The sequence below is a fragment of the Ictidomys tridecemlineatus genome, chromosome 12 (assembly GCF_052094955.1).
Source record: "Ictidomys tridecemlineatus isolate mIctTri1 chromosome 12, mIctTri1.hap1, whole genome shotgun sequence".
Lineage (NCBI taxonomy): Eukaryota > Metazoa > Chordata > Mammalia > Rodentia > Sciuridae > Ictidomys > Ictidomys tridecemlineatus.
The window spans coordinates 101,289,240-101,309,235 of record NC_135488.1 but is presented as its reverse complement, the minus strand read 5'-3'; the positions used below and the strand labels follow the sequence as shown (position 1 = coordinate 101,309,235).

Sequence of the window (19,996 nt, the reverse complement as noted above, 5' to 3'; positions counted from 1 at the left end):
TTCTTTCTTTATTTATTTTTAAATATTTATTTTTTAGTTGGACACAATACCTTTATTTATTTATTTTTATGTGATCTGAGGATCGAACCCAGGGCCTCGAATGTGCTAGGCAAGTGCTCTACCGCTGAGCCACAGTCCCAGCTCCCTCACTCCCTTTCTTAAGCATTACATTACTGATGTGTGCCAAGCTGTGTGGTTTCAAGAGGACCGAAATATGGCCCCTGCTTATGATTGACATGGGAACACCCAACCAGAATTTGTTCTAAATTAAAGGTATGTGCAAAGAGTTATGCAAAGACACACGAGGAGGGCTTTGGATGTCTCTGTAGAGATAGAGGAATTTCCCAGGTAGGGCGACTTTTGGGTTGGGCTGTAAGGGATAAATAGGAGTTTGAGGAGTTGAGGTATAGGCGTTTAGGCAGAGGGAACACTTGAGCAGAGGCATAAGGTCACACAATGTGCTTGGGAATGTCATGATAGCCAAGACTGGATGGGGGTAATAGAGAAAAAGAGATGAGGCTGAACATATCAACTGGTCAGTGCTGGGTTTCAGTTGATCAAAATGGCCAGATCCATAGACATCTTGGCTCTACGCCTAGGAACAGAGGGACAAAAGGCACCCATGTCCACCCTTCAGCCTCAAGGGTTATTGATAGTCAGGTTGCTTTGCACACCTATCTCAGGTTGCCCGAGAGGAGGTGAAGCTACTTAGAATAGTTGTACTTCCTTTGTTTGAACACAGAAGTGGATTGACAGCTGGAACAGAGTTCCTCATTTAACCTCCTACTTTGGATTGTTCTTTAATTAGCTTCCTAAATGCAGTTCCATTACAAGAGCAACCACTTGGCCATTTTAGCTCATCTCAACATATACATACACCATTTTTATTTGCTCAGCATAGGTAGTCCCCACATTAGCAACATTTCCAGCTCTACCATATATTGGTTACTTTATTCTTGAAACATCCCACTGCTTGTATGGGCAGTACCAGAAACTGAGTTGGCTGGTCACTAGCAGGGTCAACTTATAAAATACCTTGTGTGTTATGCTAAGGAGTTAGGCTATCCTATGGCCACTGAGGGAAAAATGGAAGACTTATAAGCTGAGTTACAAGATCAGTGTGTTTTGGAAAGATGACTGACAGATGTTGCCCATTTCTTGAGATAATGAAATCAATAAAATTGTGACATATACTATGTGCCCTAGCTTGGAAGTGGTCTGAGATGCAAAACAGAGAGAGAGGGGATCACAGGATGTTTCAAGTTGTGACTCCTGTCCATAGTGGTTTGTGTTCTTGTTTAGAGAACTCATACACCTTTAGTCTGTTTAGATTAGGAGTGAGTTGCAGGCCAGTGTCCTCTAATGTGTCCACCTTCCTTCTCATCCTGTCCTCAGTGTGCTCCATCACAGGGTTTCTGGAAAGATTTCCCTATTTTCCATTAGTAGTGGCAGAATTTTCTTGTACATTTCACTAGTCATTTACTGGGAAAGGAGTGGCCAGACACTTAGGTCATAATGAAAAATGATAACTTAATTTCCATTTGTTTAGCGATCACCTATGCTGTGTGTCATTTTATTTAATCTCAACAACAGCCATATTGAGGTGGATATTTTCATCATTTCCATTTTATGAATGAGGAAAGTGAGGCAATTTGTGTAAGGTTGAGTCAGTCAGTAGGGAGGTCAGGACTTGAACACAAACTGTGTGTCAGAACTATTCTGGGTCATATCTTACTAAGATGTATGTGACCAGTTGAGTCTTCCCATATATTTGTGGTGTGTTTGTGGTGTGGTGTGTGTGTGTGTGTGTGTGTGTGTGTGTGTGTGTAGTCTTGGGTGGATCTGTTTTTGTTATATGTCATTAGATCATTTACTTGATCATTTACTTACCATCAAGCATTAAATTTAAATACTTCCTGGGTTTGGTTTGGTTCTGGTGGGCAAGTCTGAGGACTGTGCCTTGTGCCTGGGCCCTGTATTATAGACTCCAGAGAACCTGTGTGCACTATTGGAAGGCAGCACCTGAGGCTGGTGGCATGTTTGTATTTGTAGACTTGAGAAGCTGGAGAATGAAGTTAAGAACAGCCAGGACAAATTTGATGAAATCACCACCAAGTGGGAGGAGGGCAAGCGGAAGCGCATTCCCCAGGACCTATGGGAGATACTCAACACTCAGCAGCTGCACTGTGCAGAGCTGATAGAGGACAAGAACAAGCTTATAAATGAATTGCAGCAGGCAAGTAGCAGCCACCTCCTGGCCCAGGGGGATCTGGCTGGGGGATTGGCATAGGTCATTGTTCTGCCGTTCCTCAATGGATTAAAGCAAAGGCCTTATTTGACTACTTTGAATGCTGAACAAATCAAGTGACAGTTTCCCCCATATTTTCTTTATTTTTTAATGATATTAACCAAATACCATTAAATTTCACCTCCTTAACTCTTTTTCAGAGTCTGGTTTGGTAGTGTTCATATGTCCATACCATTGACAATCTCCAGACTGTTTTCGTCTTATAATTGCTGAAACTCTGTACCCATTAGATTTTAATTCCCTCCCTCTCCTCCCCAGTCCTTGGTAGTTCCCTTTCTAGTTTCTGTTTCTGTGATTTTGGCTACTTCAAGTGGTAGTTTCATATGAATGGAATCAAATGGAATCAATGGTATATATATCTTTTTGTGACTGGCTTATTTTGCTTAGCATAATAATCTTGGGGTTCCTCTGTGCTGAACCATGTGACAGAATTTGTTTCTTTTTTTTAAGTCTGCAATATATATATATATATATATATATATATATATATATATATATATATATATAAAATCTGAGATACAATCAAAAGGACAAATTTTGGAATCATTGGGCCAGATGAAGGCTCTAAAATACAAGCTAAGGGGATATACAATTTTTCAATGAAATAGTATCAGAAAATTTTTCAAACCTTATGAATGCAATGGAAATTAAAAAAAAAACAGGCATATAGGACTCAAAAGATACAAAATCACAATAGATCTTCTCCCAGACATATTATAATGGCATTGCCTAATACATAGAATAAGAATAGACTTTTAAAAGCTGCAAGAGAAAAATGATTGGTCACATTTAGAGGAAAACCAATCTGGATTTTATGTGATTTCTCAACACATAACCTAATAGCCAAGAATGATTGGAATAATATATAAAAGCTTTGAAAGAAAATGGATGCCAACCAAGATATATTATACCCAGCCAAATTAAGCTTCAGAATTGAAGATGAAATAAATCCTTAATGGTAAAAACCAAATACCATTAAATTTGACCACCTTAACCCTTTTTCAGTATATTCATATCTATCTATCTATCTATCTATCTATCTATCTATCTATCTTTTGGTATTTGTGAATACCTTTTGGCCATTGTGAATAATATTGCTATTAACCAGGGTGTACACATATCTCTTTGATATTCTGCTTTAAATTTCTTTGGATTTATACCTAGAGGTGGAGTTGCTGGATCATATGGTAGTTCTATTCTTAATATTTATTTAGTTCTATTCTTATTTATTTATTTAGGTATCAGGGATTGAACCCAGAGGCACTTAACCATTGAAGCACGTTCCCAGCCCTTTTTGTATTTTATTTTGAGACAGGGTCTTGCTAAGTTGCTTAGAGCCTCGCTAAATTGCTGCAGCTGGCTTTGAACTTGTGTTCCTCCTGCCTCCCAAGCTCCTGGGATTACAGGTGTGGGCCACTGTGCCTGGCTGTATTTTTAATATTTAAATATGTCTTTTTACAGTTTTCCATGATGACTGCACAATTGACATTCCCTCTAACAGCATATGGGATTCCCGCTTCTTTGCATCCTTGCCAATATTTATTATATCATGTTGCTTAGATAGTGGCTGTATTGATGGGTGAGAGGTGATAGCTCATGATGGTTTTGATTTGCATTTCACCAGTTATTAGAGACATTGAGCATCTTTTTCAATTTTTGGCCATTTGCATATCTTCTTTGGAGAAATGTCTATTTAAATCTTTTGCCCAATTTTTAATTGTTTTTTTCTTTTACTGAGTTGAAGTTCCATGATTTTCCATTATGTTCTCCAATTCTGTAAGTTTCTTCTATTGATTGCTTCTTTTGAAACACAGAAGGTTTTTGATTTGGAATAGTCCCATTTGTCTAATTTTTATTTTGTTCCCTGTACTTTTGATATCATATTCAGGAAATCATTGCAAATCCAATGTCCTGAAGCTTTTCCTCTGTTTTCTTTTATGAGTTTAATAGTCTTAGGTCTTATATTTGGATTTTAAATCCATTTTGATTTAATTTTTATATATGGTATAAGGTAAGGGTTCAATTTCTTTTTTTCTGTTCTTTTTTTTGCTGTGAATAGCCAGTATCATAACATTTGTTGAAGGGGCTATTTTTTCTTCCAATTGGGTAGATTTCTTGAAAACAATTTTGCCACATATGCAGGGTTTAATTCTATGCTCTCTATTCTGTTCCATTGGTCTGTATGTCTTTCTTTATGTCAGTACCACACTATTTTACTATTGCTCTGTAGAACATTTTAAAATCAGAGAATATGTGATCTCCAATTTTGTACTTTTTAAATGTTTTACCAGAGTTTAAGTCTTTCACCCCCATAATTAAGCTTATTCCTAAGCATTGCATTATTTTTGATATGCATTAAGTGGGCTTTATTTCTTCTTTTTGGATTATTTATTATTAATGTATAGGAATGTGGCTGATTTTTACTTTATATTTTTACACAGGCACATCCACATAGGCATTTGTATACCCTTAGGTATTGTAATACATAACAATGTGACTGATTTTGGAGGGTTGATTTTGTCCTGCAACTTTGCTAAATTTATTAGTACCAACAGGTTTTTAAAAATCTTTAGGTTGTCTAATATCAGATCATGTTGTCAACTGTGAATAGATATCATTTTAATTATTTTTTTCCAATTTGGGTGCCTTTTCAAGTGATTAACTTTTTTTGTTTTTTAATATTTTTAATTGTAGATGGACTCAATACCTTTATTTTATTTATGTTTATGTGGTGCTGAGGATCAAAGCCAGTACCTCACATGTGCTAGGCGAGTGCTCTACCACTGAGCTACAACCCCAGCCCAAGTGATTAACTTTTTAAAAAAATATATTTTTAGTTGTAGATACACACAATACCTTTATTTTATTTATTTATTTTTGTGTGGTGCTGAGAATTGGACCTAGTGCCTCATACATGAAAGGAAAGTGCTCCACCACTGAGCTACAACCCCAGCCCTCAAGTGATAAACTTTTAGCCAGAGGAAAAGTTTGTAGTGATTTAAAATTTTTTGGCTGGTAGAAAGATATACTTCTGTAGCAACTGCTGTTTCAAGTTTTATGTTCTTCATTAAGAATGGAGCTTACTCTGCAGTAGATATATTCCTGTGTTGGAACTGGGACATTAATTAATTACTTAGCTGGGACACCAGCCTTTCTTATATTCCCACATTGGAACTGGGACATTAATTACTTAGCTGGGACACTAGGCTTTCAGGGAGCTTGTAGGCAGATTTGCGGCAAGTGATAATCAAGGGGTTTGATCCTGGGCTCCTGTGGCGTTGCCCTGAGCTGAGCTGTGCTGTTTCCTAGGCCTTCAAAGGTTCTTCTGAAGCTATTTTTCTTATGGTTTTAATTACGGTGTTTACAGATTAGGATGAGAGGGGGCCAACGGGCATATGCTCGGCACCTCTTGCTCTGTCTCAGTTTGTGACCCACCTTCTACACACTGTCTTCAAGGAATTAAAAGTAAAGGATGACCAATATGTGAAGGACTTGAAGAAACAGTCAGATGACATCAGTCTGCTTCTGGAGAGGATGGAAGAACAGGTGAAGGACGTAATGAAGTCCTTTCGTCAGGAGCTCTCTGTCATTGAGGTGAGGGGTGTGAGAGGGGCTGCTTTCTGCACTTGGGAGACCCTGCGAGGGCTGGGTCTGTCCTAATGGTCTAAGGAGGGCCCTGGGTGTGTCTGTCCTTTGATTTCTGGATTTCCTTAGTTTATTTGCTCTTTCATTCACTCATTCATGTAATCATCGAGTGTGTACTGTATGTCAGGTACTCTTCCAGGGGCAGGGGATCAGCCACAACAAAACAAGTCCCTGGCGGGGCCTGCATTCTAGTAGGATATAGCCTGAAGTCCACAAATTACTACATTTATAACTTGATAGATGATTATAAATGTGACACAAAATAAAATATGACAGGGATGAGGAATGAGGGGGAAGGTTAGTATGCCATAACCATCGACCTACATGAGCCATTTATTTATTTATGACAGTTGGGTGGGGGATGGGGAAAGGGAGTGCCCAATAGGATTCAGGAAGTGACACCTTGAATTTGAATGGACTGAGATGGAGATTTAGATCTTGCCAAGATGGAAGAGAGTCAAGAGGGTGGGGCTTGTGGGTTTTGCAGATCTGCTTCTGCATTCCCAGGCCTTTGTGGGCTGCGTGCTGCCTTTGCTTTATGGAGCTCAGCTGTGGCAATGCGCCAGTCCTGGTCAAGGTTGAATTATAGTCAGAGTTTGCCCAGGATGGACAACCAGAGCACTGGCTATCCTCCAGTGCCCTGCTCCTGATAAGCGACTATGCCGTGACAATGTTGGTGCACCTCTTCTCTAAATTCAAGTGAAATGTAGAATAATTAATGCCCAATTTCCATGCAACTCTTTCTGTTGCCATTTGGCCATGTGAAATGTGGCAAATCTGCATTTGGATATGACTTCATTTATGTGGTTGGTGACATGGCACTTGTGCAGTCATCTAAAAGCTTATTCTGGTGTGACCTGTCTCACTGAAGCAGATACAAGGACCCTTTCCTTCCCCTCCTGGTTGTAGAAAGCCTTTGAGTTGGAACGACAAGAGCTGCTGACCAGTAATAAGAAGAAGTGGGAGCGGGCACTGCAGACCCACAACTCCAAAGAGGTAAAGGGGTGGCAGGTGGGTGGGAGAATGTCAAGGGCAACCCATGGAGTCTGGTGTGATTCCGACTCTGACGGAATTGCTAGCCTTTAGTATCTTGGCAGGATTGCCGTGGTGTGCATTCATTTCTGCACTTCATGGTTGAGCAGCCTGGCTTTGTAGGTGGGGCTGTCTCTTGTGTGGGCGAGTACCACCTTACAGCTTGCTGTGGTTTCCACAGCCCTGTCACTTCCTCCTTGGTATCTACCCCAGCCATGGATATGTGTGACCCAAAAAGGTGTTTTAAGACACATTTTAAAAGGGCATGGGATCATCACTTTATTTCAGAGGTGTAAAGAACAATGAAGGGTCTTGACCAAGACCTAGGGGATGTTTTAGAAATATAAACATCTGACAATGATTGTTATTTAATCTCTTGGTGGAGTATTCCTCTTGGAGCTTCTGGAGAAGGGTCTCATAAAGCATGACAACCCTGGATCTAAGAGTTAAAGCCTTGGGGCCTTGGGATTTCTGAACCAGCAGACTTCCCTAGCCGTGGAACTTCCAAACCGTCCGCTGTGCAGGCTTGAGTGGGGGCAAGGAGGGTTCCTAACTTTCTCCTCATATCCTGTGCCTTTAGCTGGAGTATCTCATCAACCGCATTAAGAAAGTGGAGGACTACGAGAAGCAGCTGAACAAGCAGCGGATCTGGGACTGTGAAGAGTACAACATGATCAAGATCAAGCTGGAGCAGGATGTGCAGGTACAGCAGCTCGCCTCGCTAGCAGGCTCCGTGGTACAGGTGTTGAGTGCCTGTGAGTGTCTCATCTTCAGCTACTTTCACAGTGTTCCAGAGGCAGCCCAGGCACCAAATATTTATTAATTATCTGCTTTTAAATGATTCATGTCCAAAGTTGCTCATGGCCAGGATATATGTGGAAGAACATTGCCCTCTCCCTTCTTTCTTTTCTTCCTTCCTTCTTTCCCCCTCCCTCCCTCCCTCCCTTCCTTCCTTCCTTCCTTCCTTCCTTCCTTCCTTCCTTCCTTCCTTCCTTCCTTCCTTCCTTCCTTCCTTCCTTCCTTCCAGGGCTGGGGATCAAACTTGTTTGATCCAGGGCCTTGTTCTTGCTGGGCAGTGCTCTACCACCAAGTTACAACCCCCCAGCCCAGAGGAACATTTTTTAGAAGAAACCAGGGGAGAACTGCCAGGATGCTACCAGGGTCTGGAAACATGGCATGTGAGGAAGCACTGAGAATTGTGCATTTGAGCCTGGGAAAGGGAAGGAGTCCCTGGGGGGGAAGTCAGCTGTGTAGAAGGCCAAAGCCTATTGCTCTGGACACCAAAACCGTCTAATGGTGTCTCCCCCACTCAAGGCACTTAATGCATAGTATTGATTTCTTAGTGGAGCATTCCTCTTGGAGTTTATGGAGTTAGAGTCTCATAAAGTATTATAATCCTGCATCTAAGAGCCTTGGGGCTTTGGGGCTTCTGAAAACTGCCTTATGATAATGCAAAAGGAGAAACCACTAATAGCATTTTATACACGGGGAAACTGAGCTCAGAGACAAGTGTTCATAGCTAGTACATGGTAATTCATACCCATTTAGTTCCTTCCCATCATGCCACAAAGCCTGTGACTGATATTAAAAATGACAGTAAAGCAAATTCTGACTCTTCAGAAAGAACCTTCTAACAGAACTATCCAATATGGAAAAGGGTATTCTATAAGACAGGGTCCTTTTTCTCATTATGTATTCCCAGGCCAAATGACCATCTGTCTTCAGTGCTGAAGAAGAATTCCTGCTGAAGGAGATTAGACTTTTTAGTTTCCAAAGCACTTTCTAAGCCTTGGATTCTATGTTTCAAAATCAATTTAAAAAATGCTTCTCTGATTATATTTAGATGTTATTAAAATCAATTTAAAAAATGCTTCTCTGATTATATTTAGATGTTATATAATTGAATCTTAATATTTGTATTAGTCAGGGTTCTCTAGAGGAATAGAACAGGATGTACATACATGTATCATAGAAACTCTCAGCTATACTTTGACTTGAAATTCAATTTAAATGATATTGATTTTTGGTAAGAAGATTTGACTGTAGCTCAATGTCAAATTTGCTCTTCTCAACTAACTCATAGCACTCTAAGATGTGGAAATAAAATTTTTATAAGCCAAAAAACAGGAAAATCTAATGCATAGATTTATTTGGTTTGATGGGTAAAGTATAAAAAGTAAAAAAAAAAAAAAAATCTGGGCCCAGTGGCACATACCTGTAATTTCAGCAGCTTGGGAGGCTGAGGCAGGAGGATCATGAGTTCAAAGCCAGCCTTGTGCTAAGCAACTCAGTGAGACCCTGTCTCTAAATAAAATACAAAATAGGTCTGGGAATGTGGCTCAGTGGTGGAATGCCCTTGAGTTCAATCCCTGGTACCCTCCCCACCAAAAAAAAAAAATCTATCTATATCTATATCTATATCTATCTATCTATCTATCTATCTATCTATCTATCATCTATCTATACTTTCAAGTGAAAATAAAGGCCATGTTATTAATGACTAAAGCAAAGGGAAGTGTATGCACTTGCCCTAGAGAAGGATCCTACCACTCCTTCCCACCAGTCCCAGAGAATCCTGCTAGAAACAATTAGTTTAATTCTTGATGCAGAAAACAAATGCTTTTATTTTTAGCTCTTTCATACATATTTAAAATTATGGAAGACCTAGTTCACATCTAGGAGCTTTTCTCTTTAATACCAGAATATTAACCACAAAATTAAATATTATATATTGAACAAATATTGTTAACTTACATTATGTAAAGCTCAGAGATAAACAAGATGAAGTTCCCTGCCCTCAGGGAATTGTCATCCACTGAGTAAGAAAGCAAGCTGCATAAATGGTGCAGAAAAGAGAAAGCAAGAATGTGGGCTGGAGATGAAATTGCCAGTTGTGTGGTTACAGGTTGAGATCCTGGGGTCCCCTTCATAGGGTCCAGAGGGATCTTTGGATTCAGCCGAGAAGGCAGAGGGAAAGCCTATTTCACATGTTCTGTTGGAACTGTGGGGTGGTGATGGCATCCCTTTACTGAGCTGTGGGCAGGAGATGGCACTGCCCCAGAGCCACTGCCCCAGGAGAAGCAGAGAAGGTGTGACCAACATCTGTGTTCCCTTTCCTAGGGAGGCAGTTCTGTGGCAGGTTAATTTGCCATCTCTATCAAGAATTCATGGGCTGGGGATGTGGCTCAAGCGGTAGCGCGCTCGCCTGGCATGCGTGGGGCCTGGGCTCCATCCTCAGCACCACATACCAACAACGATATTGTGTCCGCCAAAAACTAAAAAATAAATATTAAAAAAATTCTCTCTCTCTCTCTCTCTCTCTTAAGAAAAGAAGAATTCACAGAAAAACCTAAAGTCATGTTTGTCTATTAATCTTGGGAATTTAAAGTGCAACTTTGCAAAATATCTTTGGATAATTGGATAATCTGTATTCAATATGTAATGATCAAGGATGACTCTATGCTAAATAGACTATTTGCCTGAGATAATTAACAATAGAGTCACTAGTATTAAAATTATCATGAGCTTAAGGTGTACACTATATAGACTGTGTCCTGAGGGACATGGGCTGTTACTAGCTTGACCACATGTTATTAACTCTTAAGTGACATCAGCGATGCGGAGCCAGTACAGATTTGCCTGATACAGAGGTTTGGTGAGAGGGTGAGCCTGTGCATGTCCCCTCAGAGTACTCTCTAGCAAAGAACAGGAGCAAATGTGTGCCATGAGAGGGAGTAGAAATGGCTAATAAATCTTTAAATACACGTGCAAGCAAAGAAATGTAAATTAAAACAAGTAGGTGACAGTTTCCCCTCCCCCCTTTTTTGCTTAAAAAATTAACACAGAGTTATGTTATTTCAGACCACAAGGAAAATACATGACCAAATTCTTCTAGCTCAGAGTTTTCACAAAGCTGACAAAAAAGCAATACCTGTGATTTTTTTTCTTTCAAAATATCTAGTCTCTAGGCATTAAAGAGGTTGCCAGTGTATGAGAAAAGTAGAGTCAGTAAAGTAACACATTTTGTACTCTTTGTTTGTATACTCTGTGTACACTTTGTAACTCTGCCAATATGTCTGAAAGGGACTTTTGGAAGTGAAATTGTAGCATCACCTATGAGTGACACACATGCCTATATCACATGTGATGTAGGATAAACAAGTAGAAGAAACGAAGGACTCCAGGCCTGAATGATCCTAGTTAGAAGTCACTTTCTGATAACCATTGTCACATGTGTGTAGTTTATTCAACACTACTATGGACATAGTGGACAAACTTAAGTCCTAATTTGAAACATCTAGTTTTTCTAGATGTTTAGAAGTACACAAAGTATGTTAAAAGTAAAGGTAGTAAATACAACATTTTGTAGACATCTTTTTGTTAAAATTCATAATGAAATAACTGTCTTTTGGAAAAGGAATGGTCAAAACACTTCTCTGAGCAGTACATATTATATTTGTGCTGGTTCAGGGAGGAAGAAGGAATAGAAAATTCAAAGGGCTTTATACCAATGTATTTTCTGTGAAGCAAGATTGATCATTGCTCCTTAGATCCATGAGTTTTGTTTTACTAGGCTGTGTAAATAGTGCACATAAAGACAAGTGAGTCTTAATTGACATCTAGTCTATCTAGATGTTAGGGAGGCTGTCAGTGTACGACAAAAGTCGAGTTAGTGAGCTAACACACTGAGTATACTGTGTGTTAAAATTCATAGGAAACACTGTTCTTAAAACACTTAGGAAGTGAAATTGTTAAAGTCATCTCTAAGCTTTACAGATGCATATATCTGAACCCTGGGTTGATAAGAGATGAGAAGGGGAAGGTTTCTAGGCCAGAATGTTCCTGTTTGGAAGACACTTTCAAATTCTAGCCTTTGAAAAGGTTTTTTTTTTTTTTCTTTTTTGCTTCAAAGTCTAGCCTTTGTTAAGTAAGTGTGTGCAGTTTATTCAGTGCTCCAGTACGTATAGTTAGAAACATAAGTCCTTGTTGGAAACATCTCATCTTTCTAGATATTTAAAAGTGCACAGCACATGGTAAAAGTAGAGGGTTGATGTAATGCCCTTTAAAGTATTTTTCATGACTACATAGGAATGGTGGCGATTTAGGGGAATGGAACTGCTGAACTTAATGTCTTTTTTTTGGTTGTTTATGGATTCAATGCCATTATTTTATTTATTCATTTTTTATGTGGTTCTGAGAGTTGAATCCAGTGCCTCACACATTAGGTAAGTGCTCTACCACTGAACCACAACCCCAGCTCTGAACTTGATGTCTTGAAGGTTTGCTGCGTGGTGGGTGGGGGAAGGAGGAAGCATGCATAGAGAAGCACTCTGTGCCCTTAGATTAGTTCAGATGGCCTAGCTATTGTTATATGTACATTTTAGTTAATATTTCGGGGTATTAAAGGATAATGCACAAAGTTTGTTAGAAGTAGCAAAATAACCCATACATCAATATCTTTTTGTTGGTTTTAGGAAGAACTGTCTTCTGGGAATGACCTTTGTTAATCTCTCTCTTGGTGCTAGATGCAGTCCTAAATTTAGTCACTGGAATGATGAAGAGGGAGAAGAGGAAGGGTGAGGGGAAGTGCTCCTTGCTAGTATCTCGTATCTGGAAGACAGTTTTAGAATATAACCAAAGATCGCTGTGTGCAATTTTGTTAAAGTATTTGTGTTTATTTTGCACAAAGTTTATGCTTTATCTCACAATGTATAAGCTTTCTGGATGTCCCGAGGTGACAGTGTATCATAAAAAGTAGAGCTAGTGCATTAGCCAATATCTTTTTGTTATAATTGATAGAAAAGATGCATCTTGGACATGGAATTGTTTATCTCTGGGCAGGCCTATCAGGACTTGTTCATTAGGCTGCTGCGGAGGAAGGATGCAGGGAGAGATGGGAACAAGTGCTCAAGGATTTACATTTGATGTGAGTCTTGAGGCATGTGCATCTTCTGGCTATTCTATAGGAATACTTTAATTCACTGGGAACATGCTTTCTTGCTAATATTTTAGTAGTAGAAGTCTGAAAACAAACCCTCATAGAAACACTATCGTTGGTGTATTCTGTTGCCTTGTCTCATTTTAAATTGAGCATCAAGGGAACGCATTATCTTATTTGTAACTCTGCCAACATGTCTATCTGGAGGCCTGTTGCCATTTCTGTCTTCAGTGAAATTTTTGTCCCCAAGAGAGGGTTACATTTTTTTGTAACAGATTGAGTTGGTGTGGTGTATTCTTGGTTATCAAAAATATTCATGTAGCTTGGGGATTTTGAATTGGTGAATATTCATGATGTGTGGAAAAGCATGATACTCACTATGATCTCAATCACACAAAATGAGATGGTGTGTATGTATATGCATGGCCTGGAGGGACACGTCCAACTAAGTTGCTTATGACTGGGTGACTTTGTTCTTTGCTTGTGTTTTTTTTTTTTCTTCTGGTAATGCATACATTAACTTTTAAAAAATAAAAGCTATTTAAAAATAAAATATATAGAAAAATGCATAGTCTATTTACATATGGTGTCATGATCTGCCTTTAAGAATGACACTCAGGAGAGTTCATGTGATGGAGCTTATATTTAAAGTCCTTATGCGCTTGTTGTGTTACAAATATAAGAGTAGTTCTGTGGCCAAATCGATTTTTGGGAAATTCTGTCCTAGTGACAGGGACCAACTGCGAAACTATAAGAAGCAGGAAGGCCTCTGGAAGCTTCCAGAGCACCCGGGCACTCTGAGCCCCAGGGAAGACTGCATCAGCTGCTGGCTGCCATCCCCAATCCAGAGCAGCTCTGGAGACCTCCTTTCTGTGAGTGTTCGTGCTTTCTCAGATTGCCACCATCCTACATGGAGCTTTTCTCCTGGACTTTCATGCTGTGCCACCTCCCAGACCACTGGCCTCCCTTCCGTCTATCCCATGTGTGTTTGGTTTGTGCTGATTCCTGATGCACTGGGTTAGGAGCTGGGTTAGCCATATTTGAAGCAGCATGGCTGGTTCCTATAGAAGACTGGGATATAATTCATTGTAGCTTTCCAGGAAGAACTGCTGAGTCCCTTTTCCTAAGAGATACTCAGGACCATCCCTAAAAGAAGGCAGGACCCAGATCATTGTACTTGAACTGAGGTTGTGCTGTCGGCATCTCCTATAGGCCTTTAGGCCCTTGAACATGCCAGCAATGACAACATTAAATATTGTCATGCTCCGGGAGGGTCAGGTGAGGCTCCTGGCAGCTCCCTGCCCCACCCTGAGCACCTTACCTAGGCCATTCTTCACTTCGAACTCTACAGCCTGCAGTGCTCAATTCTTAAATGAAGTGGTGAGGTGGGGACTTGCACCCTTGGCCAGTGGGAGCATAAACCATTTCTTGCTCTTCAAAATCAATTTGATATGGGAATTTTTGACCTAGTCATTTCTCATTTCACTTCTAAGAAACTACCTTAATGATAAGCGAAACAACCCTAAAGTTTTATTTATGATTTATACTAGCATTATTATATAGTAGTGAAAAGTATTGAAACAATAAAGCGTAAATCTGTGAGGAAATGGTAAAATATTATGATATATGATAAACATAAACATTTCATATATAATAAAATAATACAATATCTAAAAGTATTATGCACCATTGAAATGATAATAATAAAATTTTACTAATACAGAACATCCTTATGTAACAATGTTAAGGAAGGAATTATAGGGAATTATAATCAAACCGGCATAGTTTGATTGCAACCATGTAAAGTACTCAGGAGGGAAACATGAAGTATGTTAACAGAGTTACCTTTGGGTGGTAGAGTTATAGTAGTTTTTCTTCTGCCTTTTACTCCGGCTTCTCCTTTTTCATTTGCTGTACATTTCAAATTTTCAACAATGAGCAAACTTTGCTATTGCAATCCAGAAAAGTTTTTACAAAGAAAAGCATATAATCAGAAAAAGTAAGTAAAAAGTGGACTAAACAAGCAGAGAAGTTGAGAGATGCAATTAGTTATTGTCTCAGGGACCAATATGGCTCTTCACCTGCTAAAGAATAGAGATTCTAGGCTTCTGTTTTGAAGATGTTCAAATATATCATAGAAATCGAAATATCTCTGCAGTGGTTAAGAAGAATATGCTTGATTAATTCCCCTGGTTAAAAGGGGATTGTGGATCCCACATGGGGTGTGGAAATGGTGCACCTCCTGAGCTGAAGAAGTGCCACTGCTTTTATGCCTCTCTGTGTCACCTCCTTGCCAGTCACCCTCCTGGAAGATGACCCAGAGGGGGGTTGAAATAGCTTCTTGGAATCACTGCCTCAGTGGATTCCTTGGCTAGTCTGTGGCCTGGTGGAGGGACACAGGAAGGAGGGAGGCAAGAGTGTGGCCTGGGGCTGTTTCATCAAGATCTGATTGTGCCTCATTGTCCTTTCCAACCCTGCCTTCCTCTCAGGCTGCAGGAGCAGGTCAGCCTATCTATGTTTGCCTTCCCTCCAACCTTGCCTCTTACTCCCCCTACCAAACTGTCAGAAGTGTTCTTCCATGGGGCAGGACTGGTCACCGCCCCCAACCCACTAAATACCTTCAGTGGTGCTCCATTCGCTTTTGGATAATACTTTACATTCCTGGCGTGGTAGGTGCTGCTGCTCTTTCAGCCTCATCTCTGACCGTTGCTTGCCTTGTGCTTCACATCCTAAATGCTTATGGTTACCCTGCAGCCTCTTTGTCCCTTGCCTCTGTTTCTTTGTATGTGCCATTTCCTCCCTCCAGAACTCCTCCCCTCAGTGTCACCTGAGTACTTCTACCCATTCTCAAGGTCCTAGGCTGGCATGCTGAGACCTCAGGGATCCTTCTTAATCCCTCACGTCCAAGGAAAGTACCCTTTTCCTGGTCCCATAATACCCAGTGCTTACCTCTGTCTTCTTATCACTGGTGCTTACTTATCCACCAGTATTTTCCCAGCAGCCCCTAGGATAATGTCTGGCATATATAAGGCACTCAATAAATATTTGCTGAATGAATGAGTCCAGATAATAGAAATCCAGAGTAGGAGGTCTGATCTCCTATTAAGTGCTATTAAATTGCTAACTCTAATACTACCATTCTGGATGATCAGAGCAGGGAAATTTCAAATTTGCAACAACATTCTTTTTTATAATGTTTTCAATGGGGTTGCTCATATCTCTAAAAGGTCTGATGCAAAGTAGCAGGATTAGTTGGACTCGAAAGCCCTAAAATGCTCTTTCTTTGGCTTTGGGTATGCATGTTTTGGCTTAGAGATGAGTGATTTGTATTTTATCTAATTGCTTTTAATTTGACTCTTTAATAGAAGTTCTAAGAGTCCAGGTTGAGGCGCTTTGTCTCTAAGTTTCCTCTGGCGTGACTTGAGGTTCTCAGCACAAAAAATTATATCAGAGCCTATTAGTTTTTTTTTTAAATCTTTTTAAACTTTAGATTCTTGAGCAACAGCTTCAGCAGATGAAAGCAACTTATCAGCTAAACCAAGAGAAGTTGGAGTACAACTTCCAGGTGCTGAAGAAGAGAGATGAGGAAAGTACAGTTATTAAATCCCAGCAAAAGAGGAAGATCAATCGGTAAGTTGGCACACAGAGCATCTTTCTTCTGGGTCCTTCCATGCTGAGATTAGGGATGAGTGTGAACTTTTGTCTCCTGAAGGGTTAGAAACCTACTAAAAATATAACTTTCTAAATTTTTTTTGGAAAAGATTATACTCAAGTGGTTCTACTTTCTTCCCAAGCAGAGTATTTGTCTTGCTCTTCTCTCCCCTCTGAAGCACTTATTCATTTTTTTATTCCAGATTTTCTTTATGTGGTACACCACTCAAATATTCTCATTCCTCCTGTGCTGTTACACAAGGGATGGCATTCTAGAAGCACAACTCTGTATCTTGAAGGCCTTTCCCTTCATGTTCATAGAGAGCTTTCACCTGATTTCTTAAGCTGCTCAGGGCTCCACAGTGTAGATGAACTGTAATTTATTTAACCACACTCCACCGATAGATACAGTTTGCTTCTAATCTTTTGCTATTATAACTACAAAATGAATGTAAATGTCATTGCATCAGCTACTTTTGTATAGATACTGTGGTTCGCTGAAAGGTACTGATAGCTTGCAATTTCTTACTCATCCTCCCCATTCCCACCCTTCTTCTCTGTCTCCTTTTTAAAAAAAATGTATGTATACATATATATGTATATGTATATATGTATACATATGTATATGTGTATATGTATACATATGTATAGATATATATGTGTATATGTATGTATATATATGGTTTTAGATGGAACACAATACCTTTATTTAATTTATTTATTTTGATATGGTGCTGAGGATGGAACCCAGTGCCTCATACTTGCAAAGCAAGGGCTCTGCCACTGAACCACAACCCCAGTCCCTCTGTCTCCTTCTTTCCATCTCTCCTGCCTTTCTTCCTTTAGGAATTGTCTCCTAAGTTCCAGAGCTTTGTACTGGGCTCTAAGGATCAGATAGCATAATACATTTTGTTTAAAGAAGGAAACAGTGTTGAGGATTTACCCCAATGCCAGATGATTTAGTATTATTTAAAATTCTTCTAGTAAGTTGTTTTTACATTTTGGACGAATGTTGGATATATAGAGAAACAACAGTGGACCTTTTGATAGTTACTTGTAACAGAAAATGATACTGAAAAGATGAGCTGGCATCTTAGTCTGGTTATCTGAGAGACAAGAGCAGTTAGGGAGCAATATTTGTGGAAAATCCCAGTCGACGCCCCCGTCCTACCTAGGGGAACAGCAGGGCGAGACACAAATCAGCACAGGGAGAAGGAGCTGTCTGGCAAAGCTTCCCAAAGAGGTGAAATAGTGAAGCGGGCAGGACACGGGCAGGCAATAGAAGTTACGAGAAGCAGTGGATCAGGGTGCCGCTGGCCAGGTCCTAACCGCCTCTCCCTGGTCTGCACCTTTGGACCCCTCCCCTCCCCTGGCAAGCTGCCCCCTGGCACTTTTCACTCCTTACTGTGAGTAATGCCTGTCTTTGTCTGACTGGCTGACAGCGTCTTGTTTTCAAACATATCCTTGACTCGAGAGGCAAAGAGTGAGTGAGTGAGTGAGTGAGTGAGTGGGCTGAGAACAGCATCAGCTCTGAGGAAGGAGGAGTCGTCGTCACAGGCTTGTGGCACGCAGTGTTAGTGTTTTCTTGGTTTCAGAATTGAAACCAGCCTCCAAATCATGACCTCGATGTTGCTGAGCTAGATGAGGTGAACGTGTGAGGGTGGGCCTGGGGGAGGACCCCCGAGGAGGGGTGTGTTGAGGAGGGCTCATCCCCACTCGGGAGCAGGAGGCTGCCTCTTGGTGGGCCTGGTCGTCTCGGCTGTTTGAAATTCCCATTGGCTCCTGTTGCCTTCTTCTCCTTGACCATAGCGGGAGCTGGGTTTGGAATCTGTGGGAGGCTTTCTGCCCTTCCACCATTCTGACCCTAGATTTACTGTGGAGCTGCATTGTGTGGATGAGAAGAACAACTTGAACCTTCTAGTTGCTGTGGATTAACTTTTGTTTCTCCAACCAGCCTGCAGGATGTACTCAACAACCTGAGATCAAAATATGCCAAGCAGGTAAAGCATTTCCAGGAGGAGAACCATTCTCTGACCTCAGAATACAAGCGTCTTGTGATACAGTTCAAGGAGCTACAGAGAGCCATGAGGTATTTTAGGGCCTTGGACCCTAAGGCATCTGTACTAGGATAGAGGTCAGGGCTGGGGGAGGAGGGAGAGCTGGTAGTGGCATGGTGACAGTGATTTCATTAGACTTGATATGACCAGCTTTTTTGGTGCTCAGGGCACTGAAGAATCTTGTGTGCTTTGTTCTTCTGGCCCTTTAATAATGTGTCACCTGCCTTTTCTTGTTTCTTGTTGGGATGGCTTCCATTTCACTGTAGGTGGGATTAGCTGCTTAGGGATTGGGGCAGGCCCAGGATTTACCATGGTTCTTGCTCATGTTCTTGCCCTTCTGCCAACTGAGGGACCCTGGCCAGGCTGTGAGGTCATCTGGCCATGCTTGGTGACTCTCCTTCACAGACAGTTTGCTATTATTGATGCTGAGAAGTTTCGAGAGATTTGGCTGATGAATGAAGAGGAGGCGAAGGGGCTAATAGACAGAGCCTTTGATGTGGACAGGATCATCCATATGCAGCATCTGGGTCTCCCCTGGACAGCACCCGATTTCTGGTTCCTGAAGAATGTGGGGCCTATTTCCCAGCAGCCACAGAAGACCGCCAAACAAATAGTAGAAGAGGTGCTGAAGCAAGCAGGTGACTAGAGCAGAGCCAGCCACAGAACCGTAGTGTGGACGGGCCCTCTGAGGACACTGGTCAGTCCATCCATTTTATGGATAAGAAAACCGACCTCTCAGAGGTGTAGAGAATGATTGGTTGACACAGCTTTGAAGTCACCTCTCATTTCATTGAGTCTACACTGGTGGTAAGACCTAGAAAGTTTGATCAGATTGCAGGTTCAATTTATTTTTGCCAAGCGCATTCTTGTGTACCTCTATCAGAACCAACTAATGTGTTTGTCTCCTTGTGATGTCAGTGGCCACCGAGAATCTTTGTCCGAAAGCCATTAATGGCATTGGGATTGCAAAATAGTGATATTTTAAATTATATCATTAAATCTTTATTAGCTAGAACATTTCTGAAGAGAACCTTTCTCTCATTAGCTATTTGCTGAGATGCAGTTTGTGTAGGAAAAGCAGAATAGATGCCCATTTTTTTTTTTTTTTTTAGTACTGGGGATTGAACCCAGGGCCTCACATGCTAGGCAAGTGCTTTACCACTGAGCTATATCCCCAGCCCTGTGTTTTTCTTTATTTGCCTATTTTTAGAATCATGGATTGGGTTTCTAGCACCTCCTAAATGTCAATGAGGATTTTATTTAAAGTATCATATAAATGCATGGATTGAAACAGATTTGAGGTATCTGAATTTGCTATAATTAATATTCATACTGATGCTCAAATTGTACTACTGTGGGAATCTT

At 40.6% G+C, this 19,996-nt stretch overlaps 1 protein-coding gene across 5 annotated transcripts in view; it reads left to right on the top strand.

Annotated features, from left to right (window-relative positions):
• Drc1 (dynein regulatory complex subunit 1) overlaps positions 1-19,996 on the top strand; it is a 42,880-nt gene that overhangs the window by 14,594 nt on the left and 8,290 nt on the right. For 4 of the 5 annotated variants that reach the window (XM_040271464.2, XM_005322564.5, XM_078029533.1 and 1 more), the window contains exons 4-10: positions 2,053-2,236; positions 5,765-5,902; positions 6,863-6,949; positions 7,566-7,688; positions 16,414-16,553; positions 18,529-18,663; positions 19,037-19,269. In XM_040271464.2, coding sequence (XP_040127398.2) covers positions 2,053-2,236; positions 5,765-5,902; positions 6,863-6,949; positions 7,566-7,688; positions 16,414-16,553; positions 18,529-18,663; positions 19,037-19,269 — 1,040 coding nt within the window. The remainder of the gene's footprint in view (positions 1-2,052; positions 2,237-5,764; positions 5,903-6,862; positions 6,950-7,565; positions 7,689-16,413; positions 16,554-18,528; positions 18,664-19,036; positions 19,270-19,996) is intronic. The other variant, XM_078029534.1, reaches the window with a different exon arrangement.